Source organism: Sus scrofa, chromosome 7 (genome assembly GCF_054392235.1).
Source record: "Sus scrofa isolate SSC_HxYL_T2T_F1_AM1 chromosome 7, Sscrofa_HxYL_maternal_Yorkshire_Landrace_v2.0, whole genome shotgun sequence".
Lineage (NCBI taxonomy): Eukaryota > Metazoa > Chordata > Mammalia > Artiodactyla > Suidae > Sus > Sus scrofa.
The window spans coordinates 9756165-9771594 of NC_139389.1; the positions used below are offsets into that span (position 1 = coordinate 9756165).

General features: G+C 51.6%; 1 protein-coding gene across 3 annotated transcripts in view; it reads right to left on the reverse strand.

Annotated features, from left to right (window-relative positions):
• Window positions 1–5122: 5122 nt before the first annotated feature.
• The window catches only part of GFOD1 (Gfo/Idh/MocA-like oxidoreductase domain containing 1), a 119331-nt gene continuing 109023 nt past the window's right edge, over window positions 5123–15430 (reverse strand). For all 3 annotated transcript variants that reach the window (XM_003482133.5, XM_021100194.2, XM_013977433.3), the window contains exon 2: window positions 5123–12772. In XM_003482133.5, coding sequence (XP_003482181.1) covers window positions 11853–12772 — 920 coding nt within the window. In that variant the 3' untranslated portion in view covers window positions 5123–11852. The remainder of the gene's footprint in view (window positions 12773–15430) is intronic.

A 15430-nucleotide genomic window follows, 5' to 3' on the forward strand; every position in this document is an offset into this window, starting at 1 on the left:
GCCTTTTTCTTTCTTTCTTTTTCTTTCCGTGCAAGTTCAAAAACTCCCTGCATCCATTTTTCTGACCCCCTGGAGGCTGGAGGGAGAATTCAGTGGACAGGGAGCGATTCAAGGTGGGGGATGGGAGTAGGCTGGGCAGCGGGGTGACCCAGCCTTCGTTTCCCAGGTCGGACGAGGAACCCCGGGAACACAACGCAAACCGAGGGACCAGGACAACACGCAGGGAGGCTCTCCTCCCACGACCTCCACTGGATGAATGGAGAAATGGGAGCAAGAGGCCGTAGCAAACAAGTAAAGCCTGGGATGTCACCGGCGACCTGACAAGACACAGGTGAGGACGCAGCTGGCGGCAGGGCCCAGGGCTGCACGTGGCAGCCAGTCCCTCCATTTCCTCCAGAAAAGCTCTCAGGAGGGGGAAGCCGAGGGCGGGGCAGGCCTGCGGGCGGGGCCGCTGGAAGCTGGGGGGGTGGGGAGGGCTGCGTGTGCCCCAAAGAAAGAAAGGCCACCTGGCAGATTCCCGAATGTGTCCAAGAGGCCCTGGAGGGGCCACAGGGCGAAATGGCAGCTGCTGAATCCTTGAAAACGTCAGGGTGGCAGGGTCGTGGGTGGGGGGAGGTGCGGTGGGGGGTGGGAGGTAGGGGGGTGCGGTGGGGGGTAAAGGGTGTGGGGGGTGCAGTGGGGGGTGGGGGTTGTGGGGTGGGGTGCGGTGGGGGTGGGCAGAGACGGCCCATAAGAAAAGCAGCAAGGCAGGGGGATGGCATCAGCTGCCCTTGGGGTCCGGTGCTCATTTAACACGGAGGTCAGTATGAACATTCTTGCAGCGGATGCTGACGACGGCTTGGAACAGTTCGGGGACTGAGCCAGCCAGGCTCTTCCAAGTTCCTGCAAGGACTCCTCCCTCGGGCCTTCTCCTCTGCTCTCCTCCTCGCCGTGCACGCTGTTCCCGGGGCACCGATTAGGACTGTCGGCTGCAGAGGAACCACATTTCGGAGAGCTCACGTGACGTGTACTCATCTCCAGAACATTCCATATCTCTAATGCCTCTGGCCTTTCACCTCTTTTCCCTTTTTTTTTTTTTTTTTTTTTTGTCTTTTTGCTATTTCTTTGGGCCGCTCCTGCAGGCTAGGGGTCGAATCGGAGCTGTAGCCACCAGCCTACGCCAGAGCCACAGCAACGCTGGATCCGAGCCGCGTCTGCAACCTACACCACAGCTCATGGCAACTCCAGATCCCTAACCCACTGAGCAAGGCCAGGGATCGAACCCAAAACCTCATGGTTCCTAGTCGGGTTCGTTAACCACTGCGCCACGACGGGAACTCTTTTTTTTTTTTTTTTCCTTTCCCCTTCTTCATCGATTTTCCGCCTGGGCGTGAATTTCCACCCTTGCTCCTACCCTATATGAACCCCCCCCCCCCCGCTGGCTCCCCACGAGCCCAGCTCCTCCTTTTTCTTCGCACCCCTTCCCGCCCAGCCCCTCGGGACATGGGACACCCGCCTTGGGGCCGCTCACCGTGGCTGCCGTGCAGCGGCGCTGACCCGCCAGCTCGCGCCTCGGCCTCGAGGCGAACCCCTGCGTGTAGAGTCCCATCCCTGAGGACGGCACACGGAGGGGCGACGGGCGCTCCGGGCTCCCCGGGTCGCCAGCACATCCCAGACAAGCAGCCTCAGAAGGGCTGGAAAGACAGGGGGCCTCTGGTCTTACCTCCCTCCCGCTATTTTCACCTGTCATGGTGCCTGCCTGGTCTTGGGTTCTGAGACGGCTGCAGAGTCGCCCGTCCCAAGGCAGGTCTCGAAAGGGGAGTGGGGGACTTGAAGGCTAGGGTCTCGTGGGCAGCAGTCCCCACATCTGCTGCGGCCACTCCCGGTCCTCTCAGGGGTCCTCCTCCTCAGGGTGTCCTGCTGCCAAGGCACCGATGGCCAAGGATGAAGGGGTCAGAGACAATGGGACTTGTGGACGTGTCCCCCCCAGACCTGTAACCCTGGGACTGAGTCCCATCGTTGTACAAATCATCACCAAGAAAGGAATCCATCTGTAGTTGCCCAAGAAGATGCTTCTAGAGGGAGTCTTTCTTTTCTTTTTAGGGCCTCACCTGCAGCATATGGAAGTTCCCAGGCTAGGGACTGCATCAGAGCTGCAGCTGTCAGCCTCAGAGGAACCACATTTTGGCTAGCTCACCTAAGGTTTACTTATTTCCAGAACCTTCCATATCTCAGATGCATGCCTCTGGCCACAGCAAAGCCAGATCTGAGCCTCGTCTGCAGCCTACACCACAGCTCACGGCAGCACTGGATTCTTTAACCTATGAGCGAGGCCAAGGATCTAACCTGCATCCTTGTAGATACTGGTTGGGTTCTTAACCCTCTGAGCCACCATGGGAACTCCCTAGAGGTAGTTTTTCATTTTCGCTCACGGCTAAAGGGAGAGTTTGGTTTGTGATCAGAACCTGTGTAACATTAGGAGAGAAAGGTGTTCCCTTCCTTAGGATATTTGAGAGGAAGTCCAGCGACCAACTTGGGTATGAGCTCGTGGAGGAGAGCTGTGGTTGGACCACAGCAATGCTGCAAAAGCTGTTCTCCTTCAAGTCATCTCTCAGGAATGTACCCTGCAGGTGGAGACTCGGAGACAGGATTCAAGAGGAAGCCTGAACTTGAATGAACTAGCAAAGAATTTTGAATGTTTTGCATCAGCTTCTTTGTAGAGGTTTTGGCTCAGGTAAGCTGTCATGCTGTCTCGTTGGCGGTGACATGGCTCTAACTCTGAAGTGGCATCTATTCCATTTCTGTCCTCTACACTTCCTGGCCAGCCGTCCACCAGGGGGCACTGCGCCTGCCAAAGATGTAGCGGGACTGCCTAGGACTGTCATAGGCAGAGGGGTCTTTTCTGCTCAGACAAGATGAAGCGTAGGTTGATAAAATGGGGGCATACAACCTGGAGTCAGGTGAAATGATTATTTGTCATTTCTATGTAAAATTGTGCATACTTTGGAGATGTGTGATTCATTCTCCTAACAACCGTACCAGTCTTTTTTTGTTTCAAGTTGTATCACCAAGATTTATCACACCATGTGCTAAAAATGCACAAGATAAAAGAAGCAGGAGGTGAATCTGGAAAATGGCTCTGTGTATTTGTGTGGGGGGGCAGTGGCAGGGGTTGCGGGGGGTAGATAGGTAGAGGAGACATAGATTTCTCTTCCTTTAACCTGTAAACAACAACTCGAATGACTTAAAAGGTAATTGCAACTGTGCTTTTCAAACAGCAGTCCAGAGACTATGAAAGCAATGTGATCATATCCTGTGATTTAACAGGACGCAGCATAATCCCCAGTTTATGTAACAAGAAACAAGCCTATATTGAGAGAAACCAGCACCACAAAGAGGTTCCAAATCTGTGAGGGAACAACCAGCTCCTGGATTAAAAATGTACAGGCGTTCGTGTCATGACTCAGCGATAATGAACCAGACTAGCATCCATGAGGATGCAGTTTCGCTCCCTGACCCCATTCGGTGGGTTAAGGATCTGGTGGTGCTATGAGCTGCGGTGTAGGTCACAGACATGGCTTGGATCCCACGTTTCTGTGGCTGTGGTATAGACCAGCAGCCGCAGCTCCAGTTCTACCCCTAGCCTGGGTACTTCCATGTGCCATGGGTGTGGCCCTAAAAAAAAGACCAAAAAAATGTACCTAAATGCTTAGGAGTGTAGAGTCTTCCCTCCAGGGGCTGGTTCCCAGGCCACTCTGCTGGAAGAAGCCAAGAGGCCTGGAGCCCATGGCAGCCACATTTTATATTTGGGCAAGTAGGCTTTCAGCTTTGACAAAGCACTCACTCTCACTGCCTTCCTCAGACCTGATCTTAGATCTGCCCACAGTATCATGAGGAAGGCGCATGTAATGTGTGATAATCCATGCGAACACAGGGTTTTGCTGCAATTTCATTGTCTTCGTGGATGGACGGTGTTACGAACGCATTGACACCACAACCTGGTCATGAAGGAATGAACAACTGGATCTCAGCTTTGTATTCATTCTCCTAATTCTTCCCTGTTTTTAAGTGAAGGGGAAACATGGACTGGAGGAATTATCTGTGTGCGTTTTCTGAGACAGCAGAGGTAGAAAGGCCAGCCGGTCCACAAGAGACCCGATCCATGCAGCTCTGATATTTGGCTGAGCTCAGTCCAAGATGGTGGCCCTTAAACATGACAAAGTCATCAGAGATGGTCGTAAAGGATCAACGGGGCCGTTGGAACATGTCTCGCAGATCTTGACATAATAGAGAATTCTAGATTTGCTTCCCCAGTCTACTCTCTCTGTTGTCGTCTTCTCGTTTGTCTGGACTAGGCTTTCACACAGACACACACAAACACACCCCAAGTGGTCTTAGGCAAGTTATTTCCCCTCCATTTCCACATTTTCAAGGTGAGAGTTTGAACCAGATTGCTCTAAAGTGCCTCAGTTCTAACATTTAATATGTCTACTATCAAAAAAAGGTGGGGAGCTCCCATCGTGGCTCAATGGTTAACAAACCCGACTAAGAACCATGAGGGTGCGGGTTCGATCCTTGGCCTTGCTCAGTGGGTTGAGGATCCAGCATCGCTGTGAGCTGTGGTGTGGATTGCAGATGCGGCTCAGATTCTGCGTTGCTGTGGCTGTGGTGTAGGCTGGCGGCTACAGCTCTCATTAGATCCCCAGCCTGGGAATCTCCATATGCCATGGTGCGGCCCTAGAAAAGACAAAAAAAAAAAAAAAAAAAAAAAAAAGAGGTGGTTGAGGAGCTCCTGTCGTGGCTCAGCAGTAATGAACCCAACTAGTATCTGTGAAGATGCAGGTTTGATCCCCAGCCCCGCTCAGTGGGTAAAGGATCCCAGTGGTGCCATGAGCTGTGGTGTGGGTCACAGACTCGGCTCAGATCCCGTGCTGCTGTGGTTGTGGTGCAGGCCAGCAGCTCCAGCTCCGATTCAACCCCTAGCCTGGGAACTTTCATATGCCGCAGGTGCAGCCCTAAAAAGACAAAAAAAAATCAGGTGGTCAGTAGATTCCATTGCTCACACCCCCCGAGGTACCACCATCATTCCCTACCCCCGTTCTTGCTAGAGTACCAGGGTCTAATAAACAGGAAAACAGCTGGATTTGTATCTTCAACCTTTATTTGCTACTTCCATTCCTTTATCCCAGCAACACAAATTGGGGAGGACAGCAGGAAGCCACATTTGAAGTGGCCCGTGCCAGCTGGCAGCGTGATGGTACCCATGACCCCTGAGCATCACAGAGCTAGCAGGAGGCATCCGCTATGGGCCGGGAGCACAACACTGAGGCCCAAGGGCCTGGTGAGGAAGGCGGCCTCCCACAGCAGTTTGGCCTTTAGAGCACTAAGAACAGTTGCATTCACTGTCTTTTTTTTTTTTTTGCTTGAATAATAATAAAAAAAGAAAACCCAAACCTTCTATAATTTATAAGCTATTTGCTATCTACATTATATATAAAATATAGACTCTGTTTATAACACACATCTTTTTCCCTTGATAAATAATTCTTTAAAATATCTAGTATACATGCCTTGACTTTTTATATATGTTTGTTTTTATACAGATACATACATACATGTACTCATGTTTGTGAAACACAATAAATATATACTTGACATTGACAACCAAACAAATGCAATTTTGGATCCAAAAAAGAAAAAAAAAAAAAAAAAAGAAAAAACCAGCAACAAACAGTCAAAGCACCAGGCAACAAACAGAAGCCATAATTGCCAGAAACGTCTCCCTCCCCTGGGCAAGGCACAGGGCAGAATCCTCAGTACGGCTGGCCTGACGGTGAAGGAGGGGAGCAGAGGAGTGGCAGGTCGCTTGCCTGTGTTCTGTTTCTTAGCCCGGGACTAGAATCGCAAGGAAGTCATTGGGTTTATGGAGAGACACCACGGGGCTCATTCAACAGCAGAGCCCCTGTGGTGGCTGCACAGGACAGTGGAGACCTGCCCCAGGGAAGACTGGGGACAGCTGACATCAGGGTTAGCCTGGGGGGCCCTGCTCACAGCCACCCAGGCAGGCTGACTGCCACACCAAGCATGGCACTGCTGCAAGGGACATGGCCTTGTTTTCATCTACTCACAGATTCGGGGTCAGAGATTTGACTCGAGAGGATTCACCAGTGCAACCCTTCAGGCCCGAGAGCCAGATGCCTGGGGAGCCCAGTCCACAGGGACCATAACTCAGGGAAGAAAGTCAGCAGGCCACCACCCTCCAAGGCTAACTGGGGTGGTCGCTCAGATACGGGACTGGCCTCACCTCCAGACTCTCAGGAGATCACCGAGCCCCCAGCCCCTCCAAGCAGCAGGAAGGTGTCCACGCCTCCTCTCAAACCTGGAGGACTCCCCGTCACCCACTTGTCGGGGCCTGTGGGCTGCAGAGCAGCAAGCACAGCTTTTCTTTCATCCTCCTCCTCCCTGTCCCCAGAGGGAACTGAAATGCAGGGCTCTGAGTGTTGATTTCAAAAAAAAAAAAAAAAAAAAAAAGGAAAAAGAAGCTGCTCCCCAGTGTCATGGCCTCTGCCCCATGAACTTCAGGATTTGGGGGGGCCCTGGATGGCTGAAAAAACAGGCGGTGGGTGGAGCAGGAGTCCTAGGCTAGTCAAGGCCTCGATCTGTACTTGGAGAGGGGTGGGGCCTCTACGAAGAGGTGGCCTCAGGAAACCCCAAAGGTGGCATTGGGATATATGTCCCCCATCCTTGCTTCAACAAATTAGAGGTAATCATTCACATTATAGTCAGAATGGGAAACTTTTTTTTTCTTTCCCTTTTTCGGCCACCCGGAGGCATATGGAGTTTCCGGGCCAGGGGTCAGATCTGAGCTGAAGTTGCGATCCAAGCCACAGCTATAGAAAGTGCGGATCCTTAACCTACCCACTGTGCCGGGCAAGGGATCGAACCTGTGTCCCAGTGCTCCCAAGAGGCCACCCATCCCTTCGCACAACAGTGGAAACTCCCCCAGAGGGAAATTTTAAACAGCTAGTTCTCTGAGTACAAACTTCAAGATATAATTGGGAAAAAAGAAAGAAAGAAAAAGTTGACTCTGCTGCAACAGCTCAGGGAATAAATACAGTTTCAGGTCTGAGTTCTAATTGCAACTCTTCCACAAGCTAAGCCATGGGAACACAGCCTCCCTGTCCCCATCTGAAAGCTACACACGCTGTGTGAAGCAAGATGTGACTTGGCATGAGAAAACTGGGAGTGCAGTCCTGGCTCCACGTCTAAGAAGCAGTGTGACCTGGGCCAGGACCTAACCTCCGGGGGATGTACAACTCAAAGGAACTGAAGAGATTGGGCTCTAAGTCCCTTCAGATGCAACTGGATTTACTCCCCCCGCTCCAGGTGCCCTTATCAGTGTGAATCCCCCCCTCAGCCCCCCAGAATAAAAGCCAGGTGACCAGAAACCTAATTTACGACCACAGGTCAAATTCAACAACTGTGACTGAGATAAGATGATGAGTTAAGAGAATCAAAAGGTACAAATGCACAGCCAAAATCTGAGCCACAAGCAAATGAACTTTCAAAGCCCCACTCCCTGAGAAAAGACATTTTCCTGTGTTCCCCTTAGACCAGGAGAGCCGAGCCCCAGGGTAGCTATAATAATCTGCCAGCAACAAGCCAAAAATCCCCACCTCAGCAGTTTCCTGCATCACCTACAGTTGGAATCAACTGAGGAAGTGGGCTTTACAGAAGCTGAGTGAGGGAGTTCCTGTTGTGGCTCAGGGGGTTAAGAACCTGACAAGTATCCATAAGGATGTGGATTTGATCCCTGGGCTCACTCAGTGGGTTATGGATCCGGCTTTGCCGTGAGCTGTGGTGTAGGTTGCAGACAAGGCTCAGAACCCACATTGCTACGGCTGTGGTGTAGGCCAGAAGGTACAGCTGCAGTTCTGTCCCTAGCCTGGGAACCTCCATGTGCCACAGGTGTGGCCCTAAGAAGAAAAAACCAAAACCAAAAAACCCCCAAGAAGCTGAGTGATATTTCCATTGTGGAAGGGGAAGAAAAATCGCCTTCTTCCATTTGCAACCCTACAGGAACCTTCTGGCAGAACATCAAACATGACGTCCTGCCAACAGGAAGCTGTCAGCAGCAGGGAACTGGGGGGCGGGTGGGCGAGACAGGGAGCCCCCCTCAGGTCACACCTAACTCTCATCACTGCGGCTCTGAAGAGCCTGCAAGTTCCCCGGGGAGCATTTGCCTGCTGCAGGAACTGCAGAGGCTCAAACCTTTCTTGGCAGCAGGCAGCTGGGCGTAGGGGAGAGGAAAGGTTTCAGATTCAGGCGACCCCACTTCTGCTTAATAGTTGTGTGAACCTCGGCAAGTTCCTCCTCCTCCTCCTCCTGGCCTCAGTTTTCTCCTGTGGGAAATGGGATAACAGTACCCAGTGCAACAGGGCTGTTTTTAGAGATTCGGTGAGATCAGGTACTTAAAATACCCTGCATACGTGGGACCACAGGGAGGAGTGAGGTGGCTCTTTGCAGACGGAGGAAGGGTCTGGGAGAAGTTTGCCTTGAGCTGGAGTCAGCCAAGGCTGCCCTTCGAGCCCATAGATATTTGCTGCCAGGTAGTCTAAGGAGCTGTGGTCCCTGCGCCACTTCTCGCATCGAGGCGTGAAGTCACGGGGAGGCTGATGGCAGACAAGAGCTCTCTCTCCAGAAGAAAACTCAGACTCCAAATCTTGCAAAGCAGCACAGAGCCATTCCAAACACGCGTGGGTACCAGGTCAGAACCCCGGACTCACGCTCTTGCTTAGGATTTGGAATCTGGAACATCCGCAGAGACCATGCTCAGCATGAGCCCAAACGCCCGGCTCCAGAGGCACCCACACCACGATGAGAACAAAGCAGGCGGGGGGGGGGGGGGGAAGGAGGGCTAAATGTGACAGAACGAAAAACAGAGCACCCCTGACCCTCGGTCCTCGATGCTCATTAAACAAGGCAGAGGGAGCGGGGGGACTCCGGAGACTTCATCTAAGCTCAAATCCAGCTGAGGGGACCCAGTTCCCTGAGGGGACCACTGGGGGTGCTGGGCTGGAACACAGTCCTTCTATAAAATGTTGCCGAAAGCTTGAGATTTCAGCTTTATACGGTGGCTCCCAGTCAGGTCTTTGCAAGCAACAGGACAGGGGCCAAGAGAGCACGAATGAGCCCATTTAGTCTAGTTTTTGTATAAAAATTTAAAAAAAAAAAGAACTCTCTAGGTCTTTTCTTCCTCTCATTCCTGCATCCACCTACTACATGCATTTCAATAGACAAAAATTGAGCACACTTACTAAAATAGTTTCATGCTTCTTTTAAAGAATATATATTCTTTCTATATACCCCTCCCCAAATGAGAACTCTTGTTTCAGACACTAAATATTTATCACAGAGCTCAGCTCCCAAGTATTTAAGTACAGAAACATAAAATCAAAAGCCCAGGAACATCCCAGCTTAGATTAGAAACGACTTAGAAAAATGACACCCATAAGAATCACTCGTTTCCTTTCTCTTCATCCTTAATCACAGCCTTTCGGGCTAGCTAGAAAAAATAAATTCTTTCCACAGAAGCTCTTTATCCAGAGGGGAATTTAGGAGAATATGAACCCAAACAGTCCATGGCACAGCCCTCTGCTCAAACCAGGACTGGGAGACTTCCATTCTACCAACTGATAGAGCTGTCGACAGAGCAGGGACGGAAGGGCGTGCGGACAGTGTCAGCTGACTAACCGCGCCATGTGGCAGCGGGGCCCCAGGGAGCCGGGTCATTCTTTCTAGGAAGGCAATGCCTACTCCTGCGTGCTAGAAAACACCAGCATTCCCTGGGGTTTGGACACGGCCGCACGTCGCCCTGAGGTCACCCAGGATCATGGTTTCAGCTTCTGTCTCCAGAGCCTGGGGTGGGGGTTGGGGGGCAACCTCGGCCCTTCAATTCCCTTCCCGACCCACTGCCAGTTATATGAAAAGATGTCAAAACTTCACTTGGGGGCCAAAGACAACGGCTGGATTTCTGGGACTCTGAACCAACGCTATGTGGATTTACAAGTAACCTTCTCCACATCCGATCCCCGGCAAATGTCCTGGGCAGGGTGAAGGGGGAGGCTAAGAATACAGAAGGCTAATCCCCCATTTTCAAACCACATTTGACTTGGGCTATCTTGAAAGATCTGGTCCGAATATCTTTTTTAATAGCTGCACCCAGAGCACACGGAAGTTCCCGGGGCAGGGATTGAACCCGAACTGTAGGGGTGGCAGCATCGGATCCTTTAACCCACTGTGCTGGGCCAGGGATCAAACTCGAGCCTCCACCGTGACCGGAGCCACTGCAGTTGGATTTTTAACCCACTGTGCCACAGTGAGAACTCCAGGTCTGAATTTTTTAAGAGGGATTTTAGTGACACTGGTGGTAGCCAGCATTGACACGTGTGTGTGTGTGTGTGTGTGTGTGTGTGTGTGTGTGTGTCTCTGATTGTTCCCTTCCGGCACTGCCTGCTCCGATCCATCTCCAATATAAGCTCTGTAAACAGAGGATGACAAGAGAGACGGGAGACCACGGGGAGAAAGATTTTCTGTCCTACATTAGGTTTCTCAAGCCTATGTGACGTCTACACCGCAGGGGTCTCTCAAACCCCATTTGTGAAACACTGAAAATTATGCTTGTTGTCCTTTTGTATTAATACCTATTCACAAATTTTCAGGTGTGTGATGCATGAGAGCAAAGGTCCAAGCTAAGGAGAAGAGGTTTGAGGGGTTTTTTCTCCCTCTAAAGGGATGAGGATTCTATCTGAGTGGACCCGAAGCTTCCCTTTTACATCCGCGAAGCTGGAGAAGCCCCTAAACGCCCTCCCCAGCCTGCTAGGAGCGATGTGCCCAGGGCTGGCTCCCGTTCCCTTCTGCTGGGGAACCGCCACTGCCACCCTGGGGCGCACAGCTTCCTGGAGGACAGAACAGCAGCCTAGGGTCAAACCACCCCCCCCACCCCCGCACCAGCTATCTCCTTGGCCCCAAGAAGGGACAATGTCAATACTTCAGGACCGAATCCCTCTCACACTCAATTCTGCTCCACCGCGAATAGTTATAAGGTGGCTCCTTGTGGGCTTTTAATTGCTGACAAATCCAAAGAGATATTTTCTCCTCTGCCTGACCCGTTTGCCGCAGGCTGTGCCCTCGCCCTCTCCTTCTGGCTCAGGGGTAACCTGATTCTCTGCTTGCCATCCTGGCATGCCCCTACGCCACACCCCAGGCCAGGAAAAGGGCAAAAAGCCGATTAGGAAGACACTCCCTGGGCTCCTGCCAGGAGGACCAGTCAATGGCCAAGGCTGTACACTAGGCTCCCACGTCCTTTTTCCTTCAGACACTTCAAGTGGTTTCCTGGAAGCTGAACTTGCTCATTAGCCCCTGCACCCCCTCCCGTGCCCAGACCAGCGGGCTTGCTGGACGCCTGAAGCTGTGCCTTCTCCTGCCCTTGCCTGGCGACTGATTACAGGGTCTTGACCCCGCAGGAGTGTTTGGCTTGCAAAGGGGGCCAAGGTGAGGGGGTCTGATGAGGGGCAGAGGCCAGCAACCCCACGGGGCTTCACATAGTGAAGGAGCAGTGGAGGCAGCCCCCCCCCCACCCTCTGCCCCAGGCATGGCCCCTGGAACCCGGGCCCTCTGAGGACTCCTGGGCTGTTAGCTCAGCACCCCTGGTCTCGTTCTGGCTCCTTCGCCTGGGCGGGGCTCAGCCGCACAGAAGCCGTTTTCGCACACTGCCCCCGCGCTCCTCCTCGAGGTCCCCTCAGCCCCACGCCCTTCCCATTCTCTGGGCTCCGCCCAGGACGCCTAGGTCGCTGGGTCCCCAGTAGGCGGCGCTAACAATACAGGGACACCCTGCTGCGGCGCATGGCCTCGCTGATCAGGTAGGCGGGGCTCAGCTCGGGCTCCTCGGTCATGACGGCGATGTTCTGCCACTCGCCCGTCTGGCTGGACCGCTTGATGGTGTCCACGACGCACAGGGCGTACAGGCAGTCGTCGAAGGTGGCGGCCATGGTCAGCGGCCGCCCGTCCCACGTGCGCCGGTCGTCCTGGTCCTGGAAGGCCTGGCGCACGGCCTGCATCATCTTGATGGTGCCGCGCAGGTAGGGCGACGGGATGTCGCTGAAGGCCTTCTCGGGCAGCAGGGAGTTGCTGACGGGCGTGGCGTCCTGCACCAGCAGCTCCTGCTCCGCGGCGCTGTTGCGCTGCCCGTACAGGTCCGTGCCCACCGCCAGCAGGCGCCCGGCCGAGCCCACCACGGTCACGTCCTGCTTGAACTCGCCGGGCACGTTGAAGTTGAGGGTGACGGTGCAGCACACGCCGCCCTCCAGCACCATCTGGAAGGTGCAGAAGTCGTCACTGGTGATCTGGCGGATGCCCTTGATGTGGTCGGTCTGCTTCACGAAGGTCTTGAGCAGCCCGTGGACCTTGACCGCCTTCTGGCCGGTGAGGAAGGTGAGCAGGTCGATGATGTAGGTGCCCACCGAGTGCAGGCCTCCGCCGCCCATCAGGTCGTCGCAGCTCCAGTTGTACTTCTTGCCCAGCAGGCTGCCACTGTGCACCTGCACCTCGCACACCAGCAGCTCGCCCACGTAGCCCTCCTCGATGAGCTGCTTCATGCGCACGAAGGCTGGCAGGAAGCGCAGCACGTTGCCCATGATGCTCATGAGCTTGGGGTAGTAGTGGGCGGCCGACATCATGCGGAAGGCGTCCAGCGGCGTGGCCGTGCGGTCGCAGATGACATTCTTGCCGATGCCTGCGGGCGGGAGGACAAACAGCAGGTCAGGGCGCTGGCGCCGAGGGAGCGACAGGGGGCGCTGTGGCCCCCAGATAGTACTGGATGGACTGGGAACCAGACCGGACTAAGCCACCCTTTCGACAATTTCAAAACATTCCCTAACACCTTTTATTTATACAAAAATAACAGTCTCTGTACAGTGCAGGAGCACTTTAAATATTTAAGTCGAATTACTTCAGTGCTAAACCATCGGCACTGACTTAAATACTAAGATTTATTTTCGTTCATTTACATAGTCTATAATTTAGAACGATTTTTAAATGTTTGCTGGTATCAAATGTTTCATTTAATATTTTATTTAATCTATAACACTGTATAGACAAATGTATTTTCCTTATAAAATATATATGGAAAATATTTAAAGATAAAAGGAGATATATATATATATATATATATATATATATATTTTTTTTTTTTTTGGTAGGGCCGCATATGGAGGTTTCCAGCCTAGGGGTCGAATTGGAGCTGTAGCCACCAGCCACAGCCACAGCCAGATCCCAGAGCCGTGTCTGCGATCTACACCACAGCTCACAGCAACACCAGATCCTTAACCCACTGAGCAAGGCCAGGGATCGAACCCAAAACCTCATAGTTCCTGGTTGGATTTGTTTCTGCTGCGCCACGATGGGAACTCCTAAAATGAGTTCTATTGACGTATACAATATAATGTTTTACACATAAAATATATTTTATTATCTTACATATGTAATATTTTGTTTTATTTAACTTTTATGTGTTTTATTTCTATTTATGTAAAATATAATTTTTTATTAAAAATATCATATGTAGAGAAGAAAATAGTGTCTTTATCTGGACAGAACCGGAATACATAATCTGAAACCATGTCCAACAAGAGTCTGATTAAGTATGAGGAAGAATTTCTTATTCATATACTTGAAGAGTCTAAGCTTTACCTGTCTCCTCAACCACTGCCAACAAAGGATTATTTTGAATATTTTCTTGCTTGTTTATTTTGCATTATGGCTTAGGGCTGGCAGTAGTGACAGATGTGTTTGTTTAATGTTTTCCTGGTCCTTACGGGATGAGTGGCTCTTCCTTATATTTGATGGGTGGGCAGTGGCCCGACCATCATCTGTTTCATGGTGAGGTTCGGTGCCTTTGGCAATGGAGCTGAGGCCAAATAAGAATTAGGCTTACATGAAGACTGTACCGGGTGCCTAAGTTACAGGTAGACAGAAGCCCTTTAAGAAACTGAGTGGTTCTGGGTCAGAAGAAAACAAAGGATCAAAGAGCAGGAGAGGGACAGGGAATGAGAGAAGGATTCATTCCAAGATAAAAGCAAAAGCAGGGAGAAAAACAACTCAGCTGAAGCTGGGGAAACAGCCAACCAGAATGCAAAAAAAATAAAGTAATTAAAACAATAATTAGACAGATTTGTTAGCCAGCCAGATTGAAGGATGCCAGGTGGAGAGAGTTGGGGAGCTACTGAGTCAAGGCACGTGCCTATGAGGCTCTGCTGTCCCCATGTTCTGCACACAGGTCCTCGGATGGAGCCCCGAGCACTCCAGCCCCAGGGGATGTGGGCTGATGAGACATGTACTCATCCCAGCTGTCCTGACCATGGACAACCTGACTTGACAAAATCCACGCGCACTCCCAGCAAGCTGAGCTAAGAGGGTCCTATGGGAGTCCCATAGGACCCACACACAATGTGGGTGTCCATCCCGTAGAGATGCCTGGACAAGGCCACGGGCACGTGGCGCTCTCCCTTTCCCACGGGAAGAGCTGCCCAGAGCTAGCCAAGCAACGGAAGTGGCCAGCGCAGATTGGAGAAAATAAATGGAGTCGATGGTTGTCAGTTCCCATGTGCTCATCTCATCCTGGCCCCGAGTGGAAGCCAACACAACAACCACATCTCCTGGCCTCCTGCCCATTGGCAGAGCTGGGCTGCTTTCCTGATGACCAGGAAAGAGCAGGAAGAAGCTCCTTTAATTCTGAGCAACCAGGTGAGGGCTGAGGCTCTGGCAGAAGGATGGGGAAACAGTGGTTTGGGCTACCAAAAGTGCCGTGCACCTGTATAATGTAATGTTCTGATAACACGATCCTACCGCCATCAGGCTCACGTAGCTCCGGCTCGTGCTGGCAGGAGCAGGTTTCTATGTAAACGGATTGGTAGGTCACGGCAGATACCAGGTGACAAGTGGCGCTAAAATCTGCTCGCACCTGTTGGGTATAGGCTGTGGCCTCTCTTACACCCTACCTCACAGGACCCCGATGGCTATCTTCTCAGTACACTTTGCCAGCCAAATTAATGGCTCATGGAAAAAACCAAGTTTATCTTATTTTTTTCTATTATAAAAACTATAAAATAGTAAAATAAAAAAAATTGAGAAAATAATTCACTCCCCCTCCACATTCCCCAATCATTGCAAGGGTAATTCTTACAAGCTCTGTAGATAATAAAGATGATGATAAAAGCTATAGACTCCCTTTTTGGAAAGGGACTACAGACTATAGACTATAGACTTGCATGGCCCCCCCCAAGAGGTACAGGCATCTCTTCTTTCGGGCTATTTAAGTAGGCAGTGGTCCCACACTATACAACAGTTCCGTAAGGATAAAGGCTGGGCTAATTTCTTAATTATTAATTCATTT